This window comes from Theropithecus gelada, chromosome 1 (assembly GCF_003255815.1).
Source record: "Theropithecus gelada isolate Dixy chromosome 1, Tgel_1.0, whole genome shotgun sequence".
NCBI classification, from domain to species: Eukaryota; Metazoa; Chordata; class Mammalia; order Primates; family Cercopithecidae; genus Theropithecus; species Theropithecus gelada.
This window is the reverse complement of record NC_037668.1, coordinates 194,178,615-194,204,827: the sequence shown is the minus strand read 5'-3', so window position 1 is coordinate 194,204,827 and position 26,213 is coordinate 194,178,615. Positions and strand designations below refer to the sequence as shown.

The window sequence follows — 26,213 nt, the reverse complement described above, 5'->3', positions numbered from 1 at the left end:
AAGGCCATGCCAAAGGCACAGGTCTTAAAATTATAAAAGCTGAAGGAACTCCAACAAATAGAGGAAATAATTAGGGAAGAGAGACTGGATCAGAAGCCAGTCAGCTAAGTGTACTTGCTTTTCAAATTGTGTTCTTTTGTTAAGACTAAAATTGGAAGACAGGAGAAGCAGGGCTTTTGGAATTGTGGATACCAAGTACCACTAAATGATTAAAGCAAAGTGCAGTGCTGGCTGGTGGCCGTGGGCTTCTTATCTTGGAAGTGCAGCCCTTGTGTCCTCTATCTGATTTATTTTCAATAATTTTTTTTTTTTTTTTTTTTTTGTGGGTGGGGAAGAAAGGGGCGGGATGACAAAGAAAGGCTGGAAGATACACAGGAGAGATATTTGAGGGGAGGAGAAAATAGACTAATATTCTCAGTGCTTTTAAACTCATTGATTGCCAGGAGCCTGGGTGAGGCAAATCATTGGTTTATTCAGCTTTTATTCAGCTCAGTGCCCTGTTGACAACACAATGTGTCTGAGTCACAGGAGGTCAAGTGACTGTAGCTTCTCTGATGAGTCACTGTCTTGCTTCCACTAATGTATCTGTGGCTGGGGCCAATTTGTTTACTGAGAGAAAGCTACAGCTGTCTGCAGGTACAGATATTTGTACTCCAGAACTTACCAGCAGAGCTGAGCAGGGTGGATGTGAGGAGCTTTTGCACTCCTGGAAGGTCCTCACGGGTAACAGCCAGTGGGAGCTGCTTGATGTGATGTGATGATGCTCTTTCCTTTGATTTGGTATCAAGAGAAGCAACTGCTTAGAATTAGAGCCCAGAGGATTGAGCAAGAGTTAGAAGGTGGGAACAGGACTAACATATCACCCAGGAACCCAGTAAGACACATGGCATAGTCACAGTGGGCAACTGAAGAGTGCTGGGTAGAGAGACTATTCACAAGGGTGTGAGCAGGGTTCAGGGAAACCAACAAGGGATGGTGTAAGGTCTCAGAAAAAGCAAGTGTGGGGAGCCATTACTTGGCTGATGAAGCAAGAGTGGGGAGAGTGGCTATTTGAGCAGGGGGGAGTAGAAGTTGGAGAAAGTCACCTGAGAGGAGCGGTGACCATCATCTCAAGGCCACACGCAACTTAGAGTGAACCAACAGGGATGGAGTCAGGGTTATACATACCCACTTCACTGTCCTCCCACTCTCCCATTGGAGACCCTTCCATTGGCCACATCTTACCAAAAGTCAGAGAGAAGGGAGTTGTTGATGTTGGCCACGCAGACCAGCTCCTGAGGAAGACAGCAGGGTGGAGAAGCTGGAGAGTGGCTCTGGGGGGATGCAGAAAACATCTAGCACAAGTCACTAGCTAGACAAGCCAGTTACCTCATGTGGGTCTCAGTTTTATTCATCAGTGAAATGGGAAAATCACTCTACCTTCTTGGCAGCGTTGTGAGAGTGGAGTTAGATAAAAGGATTTGAAAGGCCCTGAAGTGCTCTGCAAATGTTGAGTATGAAGTTGCTCTACAGCTGCTACTTTTCACGGAGAAGGGAAACACTATGTTACTCAAGTAAATTCCTTCCCTCCTGGTTGGTTCACCACCCCTTCTTGAGATCTTACTTTGCATGTAGCACATACTGGATGCCAGGAGTGAGCATGGGGAACAAAGATGGGTGGGCTATAAAAAAATGTGATGACAGTTGTAAGACATAGCCAATGCTCCCTCAATAGCCTATAATATAGTTACAAAGAAAGATATGAATAGGTGTGTAGAGTGTGTGTGTGTGTGTTTGTGTCTGTGTGTGTATTCATATATCAATGTATGAAATACATGGAAAGATATGAAGGTAATTATCTATCTATGTAATCATCCATTTATCTATCCATCCATCTACACAAAGTAATGCAACCACATATGCAAAATGAAACAATACATATAGAAATAATTAGAACTGGATAGGAACAATAAAAAAGGGTGTTTAGAAGAATAGAGTTTTGCATTGGAAACTAGGTCTTGAGGTGCCAACCTACCGACCTGTTGGGGATGTTATTGTCTGTCCAGGTTTAGAAGTAGACTTTTAAAGAAAGAGAGTAAAGTATTTAAATTTTTTGAGTTTATATATTTGCTTATTATTCTTTTTATCTCCAATGCTTGGAACAGTATTTTAAAGGCCCTCAAGAAGTGTTTATTAAATGAATCAGTTAACAAAAAAGGTATTTGTACTACTTTATTAAATGGGAGAAGAAAATACATTTAATAACAACGCCTTCCTATAGCGTGGTCTCTATGAGAATTCTTCCAATGCTGTTTGAAATACTGTACCACTGAGGCCACAGAAGACACAGTGATTGAGCTTAGCATATGCTTTAGGTAAGTGATTTGTGTAAGATTAATGTGTGCATAGGTGCAATCTCAAAATTTCAAGACAGAAAATGACTATTCTTTGGGAGATGTTTAGTTTATTAAGAGCCTATGGCATGGCAGACATGCATGTCCTACCCATGCTTCTGGAGCTCAGTAGAAAGAAGTTGAGTGAGGTTGGTGATAGTTTCCTCATATGCTTGTCAGGTTATTGCAAAGCTTAAAAATAGTGTTCCTTTTCTGCCATGGGCTTGAAAACAAACAAACAAACAAAAACAAACAAAACAAAAATAGTGTTTAGCACTCAAATACCTTTGCATAAATATTAATAGTCTAGGACTCAGGGTGTGGTAATAAAAGGGAAAGTTGAAGTAACACCATCTAAACATTTCTAGGCAAATATAAGTGGAAATCATACTGGTGTGGGACTATTCAGAATCAGTGCTGCAGATGCAGAGAGCACTGGCTCTGAGCCCATGGGGCACAGCCCAGAGAACAGAGCTCTGCAGCAAGGCCAAGGCTTCTTGGTCTTTGGATAAGTTGATAACTTGTAGGAGCTCTTGGGATTGTCTGAAGGTTGTGGGGGAAAAGCACAGCCTGCACCTACCATCAGCTCCCTGCAGAAGAAAGAAGAGAACATGGCCCATTCAAAGTCAGATTTTTTTCCAGCCCTGCTCTCTTCCCCAGTCTCCACGCGGCAGGCATGCAAGGCGGAAATCAGGCTTCCAATGACCAAAGAAAAACTGTGCCACATCCCAACCTAAATCAAGGCTGTCAAGCTTTGATCAAGGGCTCTGGATGATACAGGGTTTATATGTATAGATGGGGCCTCTCTGTTGATTATTTAAATTCAGGTAACAGTCACATAACATAGAATCATTTAAAAGTATACAATTCAGTGGCATTTAGTAAGTTCACTGAGTTGTGCAACCATCATCACTATCTAGCTCCAAGACATTTTATTTTCATCACCCCAAAAGGAAATGCAATATACATTAAGTAGTTGCTTCCCATTCTCCCCCGAATCCTATTTCTGGTAACCACCAATCTGATTTGTCTCTAGGGATTTATCTATTCTGGATGTTTCATATCAGTGGAATAATATAAAACGTGATCTTTTGTGTCTGGCTTTTTTCACTTAGCATAATGTTTCCAAGGTTTATCCATGTTGTAACATGTTGGTGCTTCATCCGACACATTTTTTGGCTGAATAATATTCCACTGTATGGATGTACCACATTTTGTTTATCTTTTATCAGTTGATGGATATTTGGGTTATTTCTACCTTTTGGCTATTGTGAATAGTGCTGCTACAAACATTTGTGTACAAGATTTTTAAAAATACCCGTTTTCAATTATTTTGGGTATATATCTAGAAGTGGAATTGCTAGGTCATATAATAATTTTAGTTTAACTTATTGAGGAGCCACCAAACTGTTTCCACAGTAACAGCACCATTTTACATTCCAACTAGCAATGTATGATGGTCCTAATTTCTCCACATCTTTGCCAACACTTATTTTCCATTTAAAAAATGTTAGCTATCCTAGTGCATATGAAGTAGTTTCTCATTGTGATTTTGACTTGCTTTTCCTGGTGACTAATGATGTTAAACATCTTTTCATTCCCTGTTGCATTTTAACTCAACCAAAGTATTTTAAATATATGTCTTTCTTTTCCCTTGAGTAGATCTGTAGCAGGATTTAGATGGTATATTCTCACATGTAGATTTTATTCAGCTCTCTTTGAGTCACATGGAGAAGGCTACCATTTGCAAATAGAGCCTAACAAACATTCCTAGATGATGGTGTGGATATGGAAACAGATGAAGGACTTTCTCAGAGGCAACATTTATTAAAACTATGCTATTAATGGAACTTTTTTTTTGCTTTGAAGTTTTATTTTAAAATATGCCCTAGAAAGACAAATGGATCAAATAGCAAACCCTCACTTGGTGGGCTTGAGCATCTCTTAAAGTGGAGCAACCAAAACCCATGAGTTTCCATCTTAACTTTGTTGCTGGGTAATCTCTGATTTTTGGCAAGACTTCCAACTTGTATTTAATGTTAAGATATCCCTCTATGCTTCATTTCTCATCAGTTCACATGTGGAGGATGATGAGCTCTTGCAAAGTCTTGTGGGAGACCCACAGATAAACTTATTATGGTGAAGTGTTGAGGATCAAGCCATCGATTTCAACATCTCTGGCTTGGACTGGATTTCTCCTTCACTTGGCCATCACCTCTTTCTGATGCGCATTTTTTGAGGCAAATGGACAAGGTAATGTGTGTTCCATGTGAGCAGGAGAAAACTGAGCATCCCAGGAATAGTCTCACATCACAGTTAGGTTTTTTATCTGCAAAAATAGATTTATACTAAAACAGAGAAATGTGGAAAATGATATGAAAATAGAAACCATATTGTGTGCTACCTTTCTTAATAAGTAGGTTAACTCTCTAGAATTGTTAAGTTTAGATGAGTTCAGAAACTATATAATTTAGCACCCACATTCTCAACTGACCTAGCACTGGCCCAGGTATTGGGGTGATGTCTGCAATCAGGCTCTTCTTGGTAGTAATTTATTTTTCCCACTACTAGTAATCAACCTCCCTTCCCTAATACTTAAAATTTCTTCTGATAATTAAAAACATTCTAAGATGTTTTAAATTGAGAGCTGAGACTAAATCTTTAGGCAATTAAAAAATTTCAGGGTCACTCTGAAGAATAATACTTCTCTCACCCTGCCAGTCATACTCAGCTTTTCCTGAGCTAATCACTTAGTTAGTAGGGTCCTAGCTGGGGGCCCTTTGTAGGCTTTGTGGAACATACCTGAATAAAAATTGTCAGAATAACTGTTTTTCCTGGAGGTAAAGTTATGTTAAAATGATTACCTTGGTAGCAGAAGAAGACAGCTAAGAAGGGTTGATGATCTCCAGATAGAAGGTCATGATAAAGTTCCTAAAATCTGTTGTCTCCTTTCCACCATCTCCTGTTAGCAACATATAAGGTCAAACATTCTTGCCACAGAAATAAATGAGGCCAATAAATAGTCATTGGATAAATCTACTTTAGATGTTTTGATAATTTTTTTTTTTACAGATGAGTTACAAGGGCTTTCCAAATATGGCCATTATCTTTAGCAGTACTAGCGATGTCTTTATTTCCCTTTCTCTGTAGTTTCTTACCTCTGTGTTTTCTTAAGTGAAAACTTCTGTGAGTTCGTAAGTGCCATCTGTAATCACACTGATTTTGAGTTGTTAGAAACTGGTCTTGAGCATTCTGCAATAGATGCCATCAAAGGGCCAGGACATATTAAGAATATAGTGGGATCTCATTCCTACATTCTTATTTGGATACTATCTGTTTGACAGAAATGTTCTTTTTTTTTCCTGGTATAATAACCAGATAAGTACACTGTAGTTTGTTTTATTTTGTATTTTCCCTAAATCTGGCAAATCTACTTCCTGAGCTCTTAGCTAAACTATACTTCCCAGTGGATGTGGCCATGTGACTGAGTCCCGCCAGTGAAATTTTTGTAGATGTGATGGGCCACTTCTAAGACTGGCCCACGAAAACCTCCCATATGTGCTCCTGCATGTTCTTTCCATTTTTGTTTGGTTAGGATGGAGAAAACTTCTAGGGTGACTTTGGAAGCTACGTGTTGAAGAAAACAGAGGTTCTATTAGACTTGACTTCATGGAGGAAGACCTCCTCACCCTATCTACTTTCCCTGTGCTGTTATGCAAGCAAAAAATACTTTTATATTGTTGTTGGACTCTTGTACATTTTGTGATCTATTACATTTACTGCATAAATGGCCTACTTAACCGACAAAGATATGCAGTGAGTTAAATCATTTTGTTGGTACGTAAATTACTAGATAGGGAGAAAACTTAACATGGAACAGCTAACTTGGTAATATGGGAATTGCCCATAATTTCTAAAAGCAATGCTACAAAATTGTCTCACTAGGCTTCTATTGTGTAATAGATGACTCTGAAACTTATTGTTTTCTGGGGATTCCAAAAGGAGAGAGGTAGGGAGGGCAGAAAGGGTTGAAAATCTACCTATTGGGTACTGTGTCAACTACCTGGGCTATGAGATCATTAGAAGCCCAAACCACAGCATCATGCAATATACCCACATAACAAATTTGCACATGTACCCCCGCCAAAACTAAAAGTTTTAAAATGTTTTTAAAAATGTCTTGAAACAACAACCATTTTATTATTTCTCTTAGGAATTTGTGAAGGACTCAGCTGAATGCTGATCAGGATATTTATTGTGCAGTTCAATTCAGTAGGCATTTAATATGGAAGCTGATCTTTATAATTTGTGCTGTGGAGAGAAGTCAGCAAAGTAAGTGTCATGATTCTGGCCATCAAGAAGCTTACAATACTGCCAGACTTGTACACCTGAATAGGTACAAAATAATATAGAACACCTAGTTAAGATGTTAAAATCATTCCTTTAGCAAATATGTAAGCATCTACAATGTGGCAGGCATTCTACTAGGTGCTGGGTATATAGCTGTGAACCAACTGACCAACCAAACAAACAAAAAGTCTTACTTCGTGGAGTTTACTTTCAGGAGTCTGTGTGTCAAACAGGAAAAATACAATAACAACCAATAAAACAGTTAATTATATGGGATATTAGAAGATGATAAGAGCCATGAAGAAAAACAAAACAGGGAGAATAGAAAGTGTGTCTGATAGAGTATAATTAAAACCCTTTTTCTGAGTTCTTTTTTTTTTTTTTGTATTTTTGTATTGTTTTGTTTTTTTGAGACTTGCTCTGTCACCCAGGTTGGAGTGCAGTGGCACAGTCTTTGTTCACTGCAGCCTCAAACTCCTGGGCTCAAGAGATGGTACTGCCCAAGCCTCCAGAGTAGCTGGGACTACAGGTTTGAGCCACTATAGCCAACGGAATTCAGCTTTTTATTGAACATGTCATAAAAGACCAAAGCTCTTGTCCTCAACAGACTCCTCAGATTCTTTATTTGCTTCCGCTTTTTTCTCTGTGGTTAAGGCAGTGGTGGTGGAGAGGGCAGGACCTCCTGCTGGTGCAGCACCAGCTGCTGGAGCAGGTCCACCGGCCCCTTCATTGCAGATGAGGCTCCTGATGCAGACATTGACCAGGGCCTTTGCAAACAAGCCAGGCTGAAAAGCTTTAACGTTTACATTAGCTGCTTTAATGAGGGCATTGATCTTATCCTCCCTGATGGTCACTTAATTCTCATGTAGAATGAAGGCCGAATAGATGCAGGCAAGCTGGGAGATTAAGGCCATAGTGTGGGCAAGCCCCTCACCTCCATGCAGGCTTAGCTTCCTGGGAAGGGTGCAGAACCTTGGTGGCAGCAGAGAAAAGGACAATTTCAAGAACAGTGTCAAATAAGATGTTCCTGAGAAAGTAACATTTGAGAAAAGACTTTAAAAGGAGGGGAGAGGATGAGCTTCATGACTACTGGAACAAGAGCGTTTCAAGCAGAGGGAAGAGCACGTGAGAAAACCCTCATGAAGAGTTGTATTGGGTATTTTCAAGAAACAAGAAAGTCACTATGGCTATAGCAAAGTGAGTGAAGGGCAGAGGTGGAGACAAAGTCAAAGTGGGAACAGGAGAGTAGGGGACAAATAGCAAAGGCTCTTTAGGTCTTTGTAAGGACTTACTTAGGCTTTTGGTCTGAGTCAGATGGGCAGCCATTGGAGAGCTTTGAGTAGAGGGGTGACAAGACAAGGATTACTTTGGCTGCTGCACTGGGAATAGTAGGAGGGTAAAGATAGAAGTAGGGAGGCCAGCTAGGAAGCCATGGTAATCATCTAGACACTAAATGCTTGCTTAGACCAGGGCATAATAGAAGAAATGGTGAGAAGTAACCAGGTTTTGAAGGTAGAGTCAGTGGGATTTCTTGATGAACTGGATATGTGGTGTGAGAAAAAGAGAGGTCAGGAATGACCATGCTTTTTGCTTGAGAAACTCAAAAGGTAGAGTTTTCATTAATTAGAATAGGTCAGAAAAATGACAGATTGAATGCTGACTGGAAAATAGCATGTTTGAATGCTGTTGGAATGATCCAACAGAGAGCAAAAAAAAGTAATGATGCGGTAAACAAGAGAGAATATCTGTAATCAAATAATGAAAGTAGAATCTAGTGCATATATGCAGACAGTCATAGGCAGAGATTTGGATGGTCCATCTACAGAAGCACTAGGAAAGGAAGAGTATATGGTGCAGAAGCTGGTGAGTTTGTATTGAGATAATGGGAAATAACAGAATTTCTCTTTTGATTTTTTCTATTTTCTCAGTGAAATAGGATACGATTTGCCATTTGAGAATAAGGATGTGGGAAGAAGCATGGGAGGTCTCAGGAGAGAAGAGAAAAGTATGAAATTGTCATCTAGAAGAGTAAGAGAGTGAATGAACCATGGAAAGGCAGTAGTATTACTGGGTTCATTTGAGATTCAAAGTCATTAACAAAAAATGATTCCTGTCAACCTGTATATTAGTCCATTCTTACACTGCTATGAAGAAATACCCAAGACTGGGTAATTTTTAAAGAAGAGAGGTTTAATTGACTTACAGCTCCACATGGCTGGGGAGGCCTCAGGGAACTTACAATATGGTGGAAGGCACCTCTTTACAGGGTGATAGGAGAGAGAATGAGTGCAAGCAGGGGAAATTCCATATGCTTATAAAACCATCAGATCTCATGAGACTTACTATCATGAGAACAGCATGGGGGAAACTGCCCCCATGATCTAATTACCTCCAACTTGTCCCACCCTTGACACATGGGGATTATGGGGATTACAATACAAGGTGAAATTTGGGTGAGGAACGAGCCAAATCATATTATTCTGCTCCTGGCCCCTCCCACATCTCATGTTCTCACATTTCAAAACACAATCATGCCTTTCCAACCATCCCCCATAGTCTTAACTCATTCCAGTATTAACCCAAAAGTCCAAGTCCAAAGTCTCATCTGAGACAAGGCAAGTCCCTTCCATCTATGAGCCCGTAAAATCAAAAGCAAGTTAGTTATTTCCTAGGTAAAATGAGGGTACAGGCATTGGGTAAATACACCCATTCCAAATGGGAAAAATTGGCCAAAACAAAGGGTCTATAGTTCCCATGTGTTTCCAAAATCCAATAGGGCAGTCATTAAACCTTGAAGTTTCAAAATGATCTACTTTGACTCCATGTCTCACATCCAGGATGCAAGAGGTGGGCTCCCATGGCCTTGGGCAGGTCTGCCTCTGTGGCTTTTCAGGGTACAGCCTCCCTCCAGGTTGCTTTCAAGGTCTAGTGTTGAGTGTCTGCAGCTTTTCCAGGCCCATAGTGCAAGTTATTGGTTGATCTACCATTCCGGTGTCTGGAGGATGGTGACCCTCTTCTCACAGCTTCACTAGGCAGTGCCCCAGTGGGGACTCTGTGTGGGGGTTCCCACCCCTCATTTCCCTTCTGCACTGCCCTAGCAGAGGTTCTACATGAGGGCTACACCCCTGCAGCAAAATTCTGCCCGGACATCCAGGCATTTCCATATGTCCTCTGAAATCTAGGTGGAGGTTCTCAAACCTCAATTCTTGATTTCTGTGAACTCACAAGCTCAACACCACATAGAAGCCACAAAGGCTTGGGGTTTGGTGGTAATGAGGCACCTCTGAATGAGGCAATGGCCTGAGCTGTACCTAGGCCCCTCAGCCATGACTGGAGCTGAAGCAATTGGAACACTGGGCACCGTGTCCTGAAGCTGCACAGAGCAGGGGGTCCCTGGGCCTGGCCCACAAAACCATTTTTTCCCTCCTAGACCTCCCAGTCTGTGATGGGAGGGGCTGCCACAAAGGTCTCTGACATGTCCTGAAGACATTTTCCCCATTGTCTTGGTGATTAACATTTTGGCTCCTCGTCACTTATGCAAATTTCTGTAGCAGACTTGAATTTCTCTCCCAGAAAATTGGTTTTTCTTTTCTATCTCATCATCAGGGTGCAAAATTTTTCAAAGTTTTATGTTCTGCTTCCTCTTGAATGCTTTCACCTAGAAATGTCTTCTGTCAGATACCCTAAATAATGTCTCTCAAGTTCAAAGTTTCACAGATCTCTAGGGGGCCACCAGTCTCTTTGCTAAAGCATAGCAAGAGTCACCTTTACTCTGGTTCCCAAAAGGTTCCTTATCTCCATCTGAGACCACCTCAGCCTGGACTTCATTGTCCATATCACTATCAGCATTTCGGTCAAAACCATTCCACAAGTCTCTAGGAAGTTCCAAACTTTCCCATATATTCCCGTCTTCTGAGCCCTCCAAGTCTCTAGGAAGTTCCAAAATTTCCTATATCTTCCTGTCGTCTTCTGAGCCCTCCATACTGTCTGAACCTCTGTCTGTTATCCAGTTCCAAAGTCACTTCAACATTTTTGGGTATCTTTACAGCAGCACCCCACTGTACCCAGTACCAATTTACTATATTAGTCTGTTCTCATGCTACTATGAAGAAATACTGGAGACTGGGTGATTTATAAAGAAATTGCTTTATAAATTTTCCACATTGCTAGAGAGGCCTCTGGAAACTTACAATCATAGCAGAAGGCACCTCTTCATGGGGCAGCAGGAGAGAATGAGTGCAAGCAGGGGAAATGTCAGACATGTATAAAACCATCAGATCTTGTGAGACTGACTCCCTATCATAAGAACAGCATGGGGGAAACAACCCCAATGATACAATTACTTCCACCTGGTCCCACCCTCGACACCTGGGGATTATGGGGATTACAATTTGAGGTGAGATTTGGGTGGGGACACAGAGCCAAATCATATTAGCATGGTAGTGCATTTTTCTATAGCCTTGTTCAGCTACATGGGTGCCGGCACACAGTGGGAGAAGAGTTGTATTTTCCCAGGCCTAAAGTTTTCTAAGCAAGTATAATAAGAGAGAGAAGCAAGAGGGTGGAGGGTGTATGTAAGAGAGTTTTCATAATGATAGAGTATGGCATTTAAACAGAATCACGGAAGTGAGGACATGAAGTCGGGAGGGACAGCGAGCAGATGGTACAATTAATGGATTGTATTCCATAGAGGGGTTGAAGGATTATTGCAGATGGGCAAAATAGGGAGTGAACTGGAAAGAGAGTAGATGGAGGTCTGAGTGGAGTGTTCAAATTTGCTGTGATGGGTGGTTGTAGATTTTGGAAATAAGGACTAAGGATTGACCCTTGGAAGATTGGTAGAGGTAGAGTAAAGAATAAAGTCACTGGAGAAGATCAAAGAGCAATGAGGGCAGTGTTGAAAGTAACATCAATATGGAATTGAAATTACCAAGAATGAAAAACAAGCATATTGTTAGAAAGTGGCAGTGAGTCATGAGCTAAAATCTTGGACACATGAGGAGGAATGACCAAGAGGTTGATAGATGTCTACAGAAAAAAAAAAAAAAAAAGGAAGTGATGATGGACTGCTTATACAGATTCAAAGCTGGAAAACTCTAGAGAAAGGGAGAGAGAATGGTATAAAAGCAGCAGTGTGGAACATGAAGTATTCCTTCCCTGTGTTTAAGCCTAGGAGTTTAGGAGGCATGAGAGAGATGGAAGTGACCACTTGAGACTACTCCAGTAGAAACGGAATTCTCAGGGGAGAACCAGATTTCTGTTACTGAGTTTGCAGAAAAGTTGAGGGTATAGAGGTTTTACTGCTAATGGACTGTAGGGTGCAGAGTGCACAAGGAAGGGTTTCAAGAGTTGGGGACTGGAGAAAGAAGAGACATACCCTTATGACAGACCCTCGGTGGAGCCTGATGAAAATAATGACATTGTCATATGTAAGATACTGATTATTAATGATGGTGTGAGAAAATTCTTTCCCTCACTTTCTTCTATTATTGTTTTCCACAAACCGGGTCTCTGCCTGTGGCAAGTAGTGTGTCCCAGTTCTCTCCTCTCTAAAACGAAACCAGCTCCTGGGACAGAAAGGGAAAGCAGATAATAAAGAGGCCCTCAGTCAATGAATACTGCAGAATTAGACATAGCCCTCAGCCTACTCTCTAGCCAACTGCCCTGAAAGAGGACTCTGATTTTCTCCCTCTGTTTGGATGGAGGTACTGGGGTACTTTTGGAGTAGGAAAGAAAAATATTTGACAGGCCCATTTCAACTGCAGGAGACTTGGCACTGGAAAACTGTCCTGTCTCACTGTAGTGTTAGCCCCTTTGGATTGTGAGATAAATTGTGTCAGTGGATGGAGGGTCATCACCAACACTCCAGCCAAACCCTTCTCTAACCAGCTATCAATGAAGATTAGTTTTAAAAAGTAAAAGAAACAAGAAAGAAAATGAATTTCTACTGGGAGAGATGATAAATGACTCTTCTGAAACTTGTGCATACTCGCAGGAAGCATAATTGTTTTCTGGCTCCTGTCATGGCCTCCTTGGTGGAGATGTCATTTTGCTGATGTCAATGGCTTGCAGGGGACTCTAAGTGCTCGTGTGTGTGTGTGTGAGACAAATTCTCATTCTGTAGCAGGGAGTAAGTAGCGCACGTCCTAATGGAATCAGAGATATCATATCCACTGGAATTGGAGCTCAGTTTTCTCAGTTCAATTTTTGTTTTTCAGAACATATTTCTTCAGCAATAACCTGTTTTCTGGCAACTTTCACCAATTTTAAAAAATAAAATTGTGTAAGAGGAAGATGGCTTCAAGCCTGCCTATTACTATTTATTTGAATTTTCTCTTTCTGTTTTCTCAGCATGTATCTGCCAACATTTACACTCCTAAAATCAAGTTATGTTGTGACAGAAGAAAAAGAGAAAAGAAAATTTTCTCTTTCTACTTGAGAATGAGGAGATTTTGAGGGTCATCAGGGAAGCATGGAGTCTTTTATCAGAGTGATTAGTGCATGACTAGTGCAGTGATAAAATCTGGGGTCTGTAGTTTGACTTTTTTCCAGGTTCAGCTATGGGGCTTTGGGATATTGACTTCTCACAATGAATTGCTCTTTGACAGACTTGATAAAGGACTAATTTTCAGATCTGCAAATACTTTTCAAAGGCAAATGAGAAAGATAGCCAGGAGGAAGGTCAGCAGGCTGAGGACACAGGATAGGAGCTCTGCTGAGACAGACACTAACGAAAGTCTAAATAAGAGACCTCTGCAGGAAGGGGGCATTTTGGGGGATTCTTGGCTGCAGAAATATTGGGTTCCTTTGCACAGTTTTGCTAGCGAATCCGGAAATTAGACTTGTCAGTGGCTACTGTGATTCTATTTTAAGCCCTTTTCAGCAGTACAAGAAGAACAACAAAAGTTAAAAAGGAATTAAGCTTAATTGTATTTTCTCCATCAAAGCCAATCTTAGCCCATTTTTGCCTCTTCTTAGCTTACTGCTTCCTGGATGTCATCACATATTTGTGAAAACTTATCTTGCTTTCCATTACTGTATCATGTTTGATTTCTGCTGAATTGTTATTTTCAGTGGCACACTCTGGTTATTTCTGGGCTCTTTCTGAGAGCAAAATATTCCACAATCCTAATTTAACAGATGAAAGGAATCCTAAAATTGATGATACACATGAGTAGTAAGTTATCCGAAAATATTTTTATTACCTAGATCTTTATCACATAATTCATTTTAAAATTACAATTAATCTAGAAAACACCTTTTGGTAATTAACAAAATGTATTTACAATCTCTATTTAGTTATAAGTAAAACATCTAATAGTCATTCAGTGCCAAGCAATTCACAGAATATTTTAGTGTTCATCATTTATTTGATTTCACAAAAGTTCTATGAATAAGAACAGACATTAATATGCTCATTTTACTGAAGAAATTAAAGCCTAGGATGGTGAATCTTACAGCCAGTAGGAATTTGAATCCCAGTCTGCTGATTCTAAACCATGGAAATTGAAATAATTTATATAAAGATAAAACCTGCTTTTGTTCATAAGCATGTTCAGGGCAATAATTTACCATGCATTTTCCAATCTCCATATTAGGTTGGCAAAGGTTGACAGTATGTGTTACCGTGTTCAAGGTTTTGTGAGGACAATCCAAGTATGGTCTATTGAAGCACATCAGGGAGCATTTCTGGTAGCTCTTACCTGTGGGGCATTGGTTAAGTCCACTAATGGCTCCGATTTCTCTCGGTTTTCTTAACTATAGAATAGGAATGCTACTGCTACCTACCCATTAGTTATTACTTCAAAGGTAGTTGAGTTGATCTAATGAAATAACTGATGTGAAAATAGTTTGTGGATGGAAAGAAGTATTCAGGAACCGGGGATGTTGCTCATCACCACCATCTTGGACAAAACTTCTAGGAGGGAGGAAAGTGGGATTCAACTGGGCTTCACATGCATACTTAGGGGATGAGCTTTTCTAAGGTTTATATTTCTCCTGTAAAATGAAAGACAGGCGACTATGTGAAATAGGCAAAATTTGTCTTAGAACACTCTCTGGGGTATCTCTCAGACCCTCTCCATTCTTGTCTCTTTGCCCCACTCCTAGACCTTCCTTCCATAGCTGATACTGCTGGAAAGTTCTTTTCTTTTTTCTTTTTTTTTTTTGAGATAGAGTCTCACTCTGTTGCCTGACTGGAGTGCAGTGACATGATCTTGGCTCACTGCAACCTCTGCCTTTCAGGTTCAAGCAATTCTCATGTCTCAGCCTCCCAAGTAGCTGGGATTAAAATTAACCAGGTGCCTGCTACCATGTCCAGCTAATTTTTGTATTTTTAGTAGAGGTGGGGTTTCACCATGTTTGCCAGGCTCCAGGCTGGTCTCAAAACTCCTGGCCTCAAGTGATCCGCCCGCCTCGGCCTCCCAAAGTGCTGGGATTACAGGCATGAACCACCATGATCGGCCTGGAAAGCAATTTTTTGTTAGAGATAGTTGATAGTGGTTTGAGGTTGTTTTTTTGTTTTTTGTTTTTTTCCAAGGCAGACTCTCGCTCTGTCTTCCAAACTGGAGTGCAGTGGCATGATCAGCTCACTACAGCCTTGACTTCCTGGCCTCAAGAGATCCTCTAGCCTCAGCCCCTCAAGGTAGCTGGAACTACAGGTATGTGCCACCACCCTTGGTTAATTTTTGTATTTTTTTGTAGAGAGGGGATTTTGCCATGTTGGCTAGGGTGGTCTTGAATTCCTGGACTCAAGTGATCCACGCATCTTGGCCTCCCAAGGTGCTGGGATTACAAGCATTAGCTGCTGTTCCTGGCTAGGCTTGAAGTCTTACTCTCCTCTTCTTCAAGTGATGTTTTCCCATCAACAAAATACTCAGAGATTCCATAAGAATGACTCTACATTGGTAGAATTGTGGAGTCACTGGAAACTTCTTGGAGTGGGTGGGAATATTTTTGTTTTGAACTCTCAAAACATAGCCTGATTATGGCTGCCTATTACCAAGATTGCCCCAGAGTGAGACTGTCATACTCTGTATTATCATTACATGCCATATGAGAATATATCATAAATCCCAAAGGTTGTTTTATTAAAGTGTAATTTACATAAAATAAAATACACCATTTAAAACAATGTACCGTTTGATGAGTTTGGACAAACATATCCAACCATATAGTCAGTACCACAGACAAGATAGTTTCCACATGCCTCCTTACAGTCAATCCCCTGTCCCTACCCTCAACCCAGCTGCTTTTAGTCATTATAGATTAGTTCTGCTTTCTCTAGAATGTCCTATAGATGGGTTCATACAATTTTGTAATATTTTGTGCCTTGCTTATTGTGCCATAGATTATGACATTGTACTTTGTGAACTACACATTTATGGAGAATCTGCAGTTTAGTATATTGAATGCATTCTTGACTAACAATAGTCCATGTGACCATGGTAGCCTGGGTGTGTGGCATTCTGCTCTTCAAGTCAGAAAGAAATGTTTCCAGTTAAAACATCTTGGATATCTTTTTTTTTTTTTTTTTGAGATGACGTCTCAGTCTGTTACCCAGGCTGGAGTGCAGTGGTATGATCTTGGCTCACTGCAGCCTCCAGCTCCTGGGTTCAAGAGATTCTTGTGCCTCAGCCTCCTGAGTAGCTGGGACTACAGTCACGTGTCACCAGACCTGGCTAATTTTTGTGTTTTTAGTAAAGATGGGGTTTCACCATGTTGGCCAGGCTGGTCTTGAATTCCTGATGTCAAGTGATCTGCCCACCTTGGCCTCCCAAAGTGCTGAGATTTTAGGCCTGAGCCACTGCCTGGCTAAATCTTGGTTATCTTCAGACAGTTATCAGCTACTAGTTAGTGGCAAAGGTTTAGGGACAGGCGAGTTTGTGGACTCCTCTGTTTCTATTTGCAAAGTTATTTTAACCTTATACTACATAACATTTTTGTTGCTGATAAGCTCGCGTGTATATAAACCAATTTGATTCAATCAAATGACATTTATTTTATTTTTTTAAGTTATAGAAATAATACATACTTGTAGTAGAAAGTTGGGAAATAAAAGGAAAAGCACAATAAATCTTTTTCCATATTATCTGATAGAGAATAACATTGAACTTCTTGGTACATTTATTTCTAGGTTTTTTTTTCTAGACATAGTTTTTTTATATAGCTATGATAATACTATATATACAATTTTGTACTCTTTTCTCATTTACTATTTTACTTATTTCATTTCTGTGTCATTGAAAACTTCATAAACATAATCTTAAATGGGCATTTACAGTTTGCCTAATATATAGATATAGAGATAGAGGTATAGATTGATATATAGAGAGGGTTTCATTTTTTTTAAAAAAAGAGATTTAAAAAGCACTAGAGATGTTCCCTTTAAAGGCACCCTGTGTGGTTCTTGTTTTCCATCAGTATATATGGATTATGCTTACAAGAGAACATAGCTATACCTACTTGATAGAAAAACGCACAAACTGGCTGCTTAATCAGACTTATGTGCTGGAGAGAGTTATCCCTAACCCTTTTTTCTTAACACCTTAAATTGCCTACTGGAATTTTCTACCCTGCATGTGTGCTGATTTATCCATGCTTCAATGAGACTACTGGTGAGTTTCCATCTGTCGAATGTCAAATGGACAGAAGTAATTGGGATAGGAGACCAGAGTTATGTTACTTCCTGATGGTAGCTGATGAAGAATATGGCAATAAAGTTCGGAGTCTTTGCCTTCTGAAGGAGAGTAGCCCTGAGAGACGTAAGTGTCAACCATAATGGCAACAGTATTGAAAGTCTGTGTGTCTGCATTGGACGTTCACTGAGCTTAATGGAACTCAAAAGACACCTGCAGATAGGCTGATTTTCAGTAAGATCTCAAATACATCCAAGAGAAAACCTTTAGAGAAAGAACTGAAGGACCTGAATAGGTCATAAATTGTATATGGAGTAACAATATTACTTTCCCAGTGATGCAATGGACATGAAAAATGCTTAAAAATTTGGTTCGGTTCTGCTTCATAAATATTTATTGAGCTGGCCACTGTATGAAATATATGAGATGTGACTCTGCAGTAATATGACCGATTTTTTAAAAACATGAATTCCTAAATTCACATATTTGATTATATGCTCTTCTTAGAGAGTTTAAATATTTTTCCAGAGATATTTTTACTACTCAAAAATTTTCTAAGGCTGGGTGTGGTGGCTCACACCTGTAATTCCAGTACTTTGGGAGGCCAAGGCAGGCAGATCAGGAGTTAGAGGCCAGGAGTTAGAGATCAGCCTGGCCAACATGGTGAAACACCATCTCTACTAAAAATACAAAAATTAGCCAGGTGTGGTGGTGCACACCTATAATCTCAGCTACTTAGGAGGCTGAGACATGAGAATCACTTGAACTCAGCAGGCAGAGGCTGCAGTGAGCCAAGATCATGCCACTGCACTCTAGCCTGGGCAAAAGAGTGAGACTCTGTCTCAAAAAAAAAAAAAAAAAAAAATCTAACTCCTCTCTTAGAGCTTGCCTTCAACCTGCAATGTATTTAAAAATTTATGTATATAATATGTATCTATATGTGTATGTATATATATATGTAATACATATTTAAGTTTTGTAACTAGTAGGTGTTACTTAGTGCTATGTCTTATGAATGAGGTAGGAAATCAAGATGGGTAATACTCTATCTAAAATGAAGTATGACTGTGGATTACTGAGTCTGACTTTTTTTCAGACTTGGTAAGGCTTTTCACTTTCAAAGGAGGAGTTCCACTTATGTTGTGTGAAAAAAGCAGCATTATTACAATAAGTTTGTTGCTTTTCAAATGAACCGGAAGGAAAATACTCATTTAGATATGTGTTCTGATGTGTTTATTAGAAGTTCTAACTCTATATATAGAGCCACACCTAAAAAAGGCTGTGAACTTTTTGCTTGCTAGGAAAGTGGTATGGAAACAAACATGAAAGCCTGACAGCAGGAGCTGGCATTGATTACATGGTGCTGAAATAGGGCTGTGGTGATTGTGTGGTAGGTTAGGAAGCCAGGCGACTGACTGGGCTCCCCTCTTTGATTTTACACACACCCTCTGCATTAGTCTGTTTTCATACTGCTGATGGGGACATACCAGAGACTGGGTAATTTATAAAGAAAAAGAGGTTTAATGAACTCACAGTTCCATGTGGGTAAGGAGGCCTCACAATCATGGCAGAAAGCAAAAGGCATGTCTTACATGGCAGCCGACAAGAGAGAAATGAGAACCAAGTGAAAGGGGTTTCCCCTTATAAAACCATCAGATATTGTTAGACTTTTTCACTACCACGAGAACAGTATGGGGGAAACCGCCCTCATGATTCAATTATCTCCTGCTGGGTCCCTCCCACAACATATGGGAATTATGGGAACTACAATTCAAGATGAGATTTGGGTGGGAACACAGTCATACCATATCACCTTCAAAGGTGAAAGTTTGTTTTTGTCAAAATTTTCCCTCTGCTTTTTCCCTTCAGGTTTTCTTTTGCTTTTTCTTTTATCCATATTACCTTATAAGAAAAGGTCTACATCACTGTAAGACTTGAGTTGAGTGTTTTTGTGCGTTAAATTTCTCTTAGTTCTATGTTATCACAGTACTGATTCTAGAAATGGGAAGTAAAGAAGGAAAGCAATTGGCAAGAGTAGTTTAGGATGGTTTCTTAAAGTAGGTGGGTGAAACTGATTTGAACTAAGTTCTGGAGGATAGAGATGACAGGCATTGCTTCAGTGCACACAAACTTTAAATTTGTATAATGGCTATACATTTTCCATCTAATGCATGGTAGCATTGTCTCCTACATTAGAACACAAAATACTTAGGGCAAGGGCTAGTGCTCCTTGTCTTTTCTACCTTACAGCAAGTAGCAGAGTGCGGGATGTACTCATCAAGGCTCAGGTCAAGTGTCAGCTCCTCTCTGAAGCTTTCCATGACCCTCTCCTGACAGAGTTGTTACTCCTCGGTTTTCATCACATGTTTCTTTAAGCAAACTCTGTGTCTTGGTCAGCATGGGCTGCTATAACAAAATACCATGGACTGGGTAGCTTAAACAATAGACATTTATTTCTTATAGTTCTCAAGGCTGAGATGTTTAAGATCAAGGTACTCACTGATTCTATTCCTGATGAGGACTCTCTTGCCTTGTAGATGGCCACTTTCCTGCTGTGTCCTCATACAATGAGGAGGGGAGTGGAGGGAGGAAGAGAGAGACAGACACAGAGAAAGAGAAAGGGAGCTAGCCAGCACGAGAGCGCTCTGATGTCTCCTCTTATAAGGCCGCTTATCCTATTGAATCAGTGTTTCATCCTTATGACTTCATTTAACTGTAATTGCTGATAGAGTTTGGCTGTGTCCTCACCCAAAATCTCATCTTGAATCGTAATCCCCATAATCCCCACGTGTCAAGGGTGGGACCAGGTGGAGGTGATTCAATCATGGAGGTGGTTTACCCCGTGCTGTTCTCGTGATAGTGAGTGAGTTCTCATGAGATCTGATGGTTTTATAAGCATCTGGCATTTCCCGTGCTTCCACTCACTCAGTCCCGCCACCCTGTAAAAAGTTGCCTCTCACCACGATTGTAAGTTTCCTGAGGAATGTGGAACTGTGAGTCTATAAAACTTCTTTCCTTTATAAATTACCCAGTCTCAGGTATTTCTTCATAGCAGTGTGAGAATGGACTAATACAATTAATTTCTCACTCCAAATATAGCCACACTGGGGGTTAGGTTATTAACATATGAATTTGGGGGAGGCACAGTTCAGTCTATTGTACCCTTGAACATCTTATGTGTGTTGTAACAATTTGTTTACGTCTGCTGCTAGGGGACTGTGGTCTTCTCAGGTGCTGTGCACTGTGCTGGACATTTGAGAATCACAAAGATGGATCCTGCCCTCAAGGGGTTGTATTAATTTTCTATTGCTGCTGTAACAAGTTATGACAAACTTAGTGTTTTCAAACAACATAGATTTATTTTCTTACAGTACCATGGGTTAGAAGTCTGATGCAGGGCTGGGCATGGTGGCTTATGCCTGTAATTCCAGCACTTTGGGAGGCTGAGGCAGGTGGATCACTTGAGGTCAGGAGTTCGAGACCAGCCTGGTCAACATGGTGAAAACCCATTTCTACTAAAAGTACAAAACAAAAAAAAATTAGCTAGATGTGGTGGTGCACACCTGCAGTCCCAGCTACTTGGGAGGCTGAGGTGGGAGAATCCCTTGAACCCGGGAGGCAGAGGTTGCAGTGAGCTGAGATCATGCCATTGCACTCCAGCCTGGACAACAAAGTGAGACTGCATCTCAAATAAATAAATAAATAAATAAATAAATAAATAAATAAATAAATAAAAAGTCTGATGCAGGTCTCCCCGGAATAAAATCAACGTGTCAGCAGGGCTATGTTCTTTTTGGAGGCTCTGAGGGAGAATGTGTTTCCTGCCTTTCCCACTTTCTAGAGGCTGCCTGCATTCCTTGGCTTCTGGTCCCCTTTCTCCATGCATCTCTGAGACTCTTCCCCAGTTATATCTCCCTCTGATGCAGATTGGAAAGGTTCTCTGCTCTGAAGAATTCATGTGCGTAGACTGCATCCACTTGGATAATCTAGAATAATCTTCCCATTCCAAGGTCCTTAGTTATATATACAAAGAACCATTTGCCACTTCAGGTAACATTCACAGGTTCCAGGGATTAAAAAGTGGGCATTTTTGGGAAGGGCATCAGAGTGAAAGAGAGGGACATGTAAATTAGTGACTTAATGCAATATGCCAAGGGCAATAATGAAAATCTATTCAGGGTACATATATATACGAAGAGCATAGAGGAAGATGGTTGTTGATAAATGATGGTTATAACTGAGGCTCTGGCAGCAAGGATGGAGAGAAAATGGGTTCTAGGAAGGTAGAAGGGGTATTATTTGGGTACGAATTTGGTGTAGGTGATGAAGGAGAGAGAGGGAAAAGCGAAGTGAGAATGACTTCCAGATTCTGGATTGGGATTGGGCAGGCTTCTCCCTGAGATAGGGAGCACACTATCTCTAGCATGAGAACGTGTTTATAGGATTCTTTGATTGCAAGTAAAAGAAATCTGAGTTGAATTAGGTTAGGCAAAGAGGAGAATTTATTATAAGTTTATTGGGGGGGAGGTTGTACAAGGAACTCAGGACAGGATTATAGTTGGGCATCAGACATGAACAAGATTGAGGATACAAGTACTATCAGGATCTTCCCTCTTCTTTCCCTCTGCTCCTCTCCTTGTGTCTTTTTACTTTTCTGTTTCTCTGAAGATGAGCACTTCCCTTCTACTGGTGAAATCTTACTAACCATAGTTGCTGATGTTATTCCTCATTTATAGTTCAGTCACTCAGACAAAGGCCAATCTCTCTCTCAATTGCATATTCCTGGGAAAGGGCTTTGATTTGTACAGCTCGAGTCAGGTGCCCAGTCTGGTGCACACAGCTATGGCCAGGGCTCAGTTTTTCTTCATGCCTTTCTATCTTCATGACTGCTCTGGCTACAACCATGCATTGGATGGAGTGTTTCTTAGAAAATGTTTCCTGGGCAGACATTCTAATAGAGATCCACTTCAGTGGAGATGCATTCAGTTTTGTCTTTTTCTGCTGCTTTAAAAAAAAGTTGAGATGTAATGTACAGTAAAATACACATCACTTAAAAGTTTAGTCTGAGGAGTTTTGACGAATGTATGCCCACATCCCAGTCAAGACATGGGACATTTCCGTCACTCCAAAAAGTTTCCTCATGCCTCCTACAGTCAATCTCCACTCCTCGAAGACAACCACAGTTCTGATTTCTATCACCGTAGAATAGCTTTGCTGGTTGTAGAACTTCACGTACATGAAATCAAACAATATATGCTCTTTGGCCTTTTTCATTCTACATAATGTATCTGAGATTGTTGCTATATCAAAAGTCTTCTTTTTTGTTGCAGATACTATTTCACTATATATACATACCACATTTGTTTATTCATTCACCTGTTGATAGACATTTGGGTTATTTTCAGGTTTTTTTTTGTCATTATGAACATTTTAATACAAGTCTTTTTAGAGTTAGAAGGAACTGTACATTAAATGCTGAGATTACAAAAGATGACTTCAGTTTTGAATAAATTGAGTTTGTGGTACTTGTCGGACACTCAGGTAGTAGTCTGGGCCCCTCTTGGAGTACAGTCGAAGTTGCAGAAGAGAGACAGGGTCTAGCAATGTAAATTTCTGTAGTCGCCAGCCTTTATGTAGAGTTAAAGCTATGGGAAAGTCCTCAGCTGAAGGACAAGCATTAGACAAGAAAATGCCCATATATTAAATCCTGAGAAGCATCAGTATTTGAGGAGCAGACTAAAAAGGAACCCTCTGTGGAGGCTAAGAGAAGCATGGCCATTTATCTTTGTGTCCCTATCATCAGGCACAGGACCCCACACACAGTCACTTCTCAATGTGCTAAATTTCACAGAATGCGTCCAGAGTACCTGGTTCTGGATAGACTCCGTAGGAGGAGATAGACCGGGAGGGCAAATGGCATGAGAAGTCTCACAGGCCAGAGTGATTGAAGGGGTGTGTCGGGGCAGGTAAACCCTACAGACTCTACTTGTGCTTATGCGGGGCTGGGGAGGACGAGTCATTACAGATGAAGAATTAGGTAAGGTCAGACCACTCAGGGCCTTAGATGGATGTCACATGAAGAATTTAGACTCCAACAGGCCTGCCACCCTGGGAGGAGTCATCGCGGGTTCTGGAGAAGGGCGTGACAGAGATTTCCTTTTGGGAAGTGTACTCTGGCAGCTGTGCCCCGGTGGTGGCAGCGGTGGTGCTGCTCCTGCTGGTGACCGTGTGGTGTTGTTAGCGGAGATAGTGTTTTCCACTGGGCTTTGGCTTGGTAGCCGCTGAAAGAGAACAACGCTGCCGCTGCTGCTGATTTCATGCCATTCCCTGATCTGGCTCTGTAACTTGGCCTCTGAGCCTTGGCCACAGAACGCAGAGGCCGTGGCATCTGGCCGCAGCTGGGAGGCAGTGCTTGCGCGCGGGGCCGGGCGGTGGGCTGGGAAGCCCGGGGCGGGGCAGCCGCGGGCCGGGGGCGGGGCACCACGGAGCCAGGCCACGCCCCTGCTCGCCCGCGCAGGCGCGCTGCGGGCCGTTAGCTGTCAGAGCCAAGCGGCGGGCTGGCGGCGGGCTCCGACGTCTGCGCCACGACCCGGCGGGCTGAGCCCGGCGCAGCAGCCGCAGCCAGGGCAGCGCGGCCCCTACTCTCGGTCAGGTCGTAGAGGCGAGCTGGTCGCTGGCGCCTCGGGCAAGATGGGGAACCGGGAGATGGAGGAGCTGATCCCACTGGTGAACCGTCTGCAGGACGCCTTTTCGGCGCTGGGACAGAGCTGCCTGCTGGAGCTGCCGCAGATCGCCGTGGTGGGCGGCCAGAGCGCCGGCAAGAGCTCGGTGCTCGAGAACTTCGTGGGCAGGTGAGCGCGCAGGGCGCTGAGTGAGGATGCGGCGGGGGGCGACCCCGCTCCGGGCCGTTGGAACGTGGACGGGCAGCGGGAGCCAGAGGGTGGGTGGACCAGGCGCTGCGGTGGAATGGGGGGCAGAGTGGCGGTGTCCGTGGGGCGGGCGGGGTCCTCCAGCTCTGGGCATCCTCCGTCCCCTGCCACCCCCCGCCGGGTGGCCCTCCTGCCTGCCTTTCATCGTGCGATACAAAGCCATTTCCTCCCTGTCCTCCAGTCGGGGAGTCGGGGGAGGGTTCCGCCCCGGGATCGACCCCCACCCCCTCGGTGCGCGCCAGCCCCGGGCAGCCTCCCTGCGTAGCGCGCCGAAAGCTTCCCAGTGCCCCTCTCCTGTTTTCCCGGCTCAACACCCGCCTCCTTTTCCTGTCGCCCTCCGCGAGGCTCCCTGCGAGGCTGTGGGGCTTTATCCCCGGAGCCCCCTCCCCTAGGTGGAGATGCTTTCCTTCTGCCTGGGTTCTCGTTCCTCTCAGCTGTCTACTGTTGCCTGCCTCTAGCTGGGGAGGCGGGGTGCGAGGAGAAAGACGTCGTTTGTTGTGGTGAAGCTTTATCCGGAGACGCTCCCCCACCATTCTCCTCTCGGAGAGTCGAAGAATAAAAGGTGGTGTGTTTGCGTGTGCACCTATTCACAGCTCCAGACAACTGTGAGAGAGCCCTAGGCACAGACTTGGCAGTGGGTGGACTTGTGTTGTCCAGGTGCCATGTCATTCCTGCATCATCTCGGAACTGACCAGCATCTTTCTCGCACTCTCACTGCGCCCCCTCCCCCAGCATCATCTTCCGTTCTCTAAGCTCCTATTTGTCTTGCTAGCCTTCAAGATAACATTCTGAATCTAAATTGTAGCTGTGGTTTTCCTCATGACTCTTAATACAGAAACAGCTAAAGAATTAATTTTTGAATTGGGAATCAGCATTTCTTCCACTGAGCAATTCATGAGGGATTAAGTTACCTTAATGGCCTAGACTGAAGAGTGCAGACATTTGCTAAGAAGAGCCCATTTGAAAGCATTATGAAAGCTGAAATCTGTTTCCTAGTAGTAGAAAACCAGGTAGAAATGTACAATATCCAAGAAAAAATGCTGGCGAGATTGTACTTTATTCTTTTTATTTGACTCATTTGTGACTTGGAATGCAAAAGATTCCTGTTTCTGTTCCTTTTTTCTTTTTTTGTTAGTGTTTGGTGATGTGTAAAATTTAGAGCTGGATATGCCCACATTTCCTTTGGAAATGCCAGTGTTCATAAAGTACATATTCCTTTCTCCCAAATGATGTTCCATCTTTCAGATGATACTTTTTTTTCCTGTATGAACTAGAAAGATAAGAAACCTAATAAAGTAAAAATTGCTTTGTATCCTTGAGTAATTCACTTAATTACTACACCCCATTTTTATACATTTTTTTGATTAATGAGCAAAGTGAAGGTAAAGTATTTTGCCTACGTCATCTTAGCCTTCTGGTGAAGTGGTGGATAAATGTGTTATTTCAAACATATAACAGTTACTTTCTTTGATTTGTTGCCAATGAAATTTACTAGATTTAAAGTGGCATCCAAAGAGTGAGTTTTGATAATATATTTTTGGCTTTCCAAATGCCAGGGCATTTTTGTCATGACACTTTAAGAGTTATTTAACTATCTTTGTTTTTTAAACAAATACTTAGATTAAAATTGTAAGTATTTCAAATGAAATTACCCTATTTTTATGCATCTTCCATATATTTACTTGGATGAGCCTATATTATATGTAAGTGCATTGTTTGTAGTCAGAGCTTTTGAACTTAATGTCAATTTTATGCACATATCACAATTCTACTTTCTAGGTTTTGAAATCCTAACATTCTTCTTAATGTTATAATAAAATTGTACACATTTCCCCACAGTAGCTATGTTCTTTTGAAATGATAATTTGAAAAAAGAAATATAGAAGAGTAAAATATTTAAGCTTGAATATTTTTCAAGATGGAAT

At 41.6% G+C, this 26,213-nt stretch overlaps 1 protein-coding gene and 1 pseudogene across 7 annotated transcripts in view; one reads left to right on the top strand and one right to left on the bottom strand.

The window, feature by feature from the left end:
- Positions 1-7,297: 7,297 nt before the first annotated feature.
- On the bottom strand, positions 7,298-7,636 carry LOC112633447 (annotated as a pseudogene).
- A 16,250-nt stretch (positions 7,637-23,886) lies between these two features.
- The window catches only part of DNM3 (dynamin 3), a 556,545-nt gene continuing 554,218 nt past the window's right edge, over positions 23,887-26,213 (top strand). For all 7 annotated transcript variants that reach the window (XM_025399962.1, XM_025399954.1, XM_025399946.1 and 4 more), the window contains exon 1: positions 23,887-24,210. In XM_025399962.1, the coding sequence (XP_025255747.1) occupies positions 24,050-24,210 (161 nt within the window). In that variant the 5' untranslated portion in view covers positions 23,887-24,049. The remainder of the gene's footprint in view (positions 24,211-26,213) is intronic.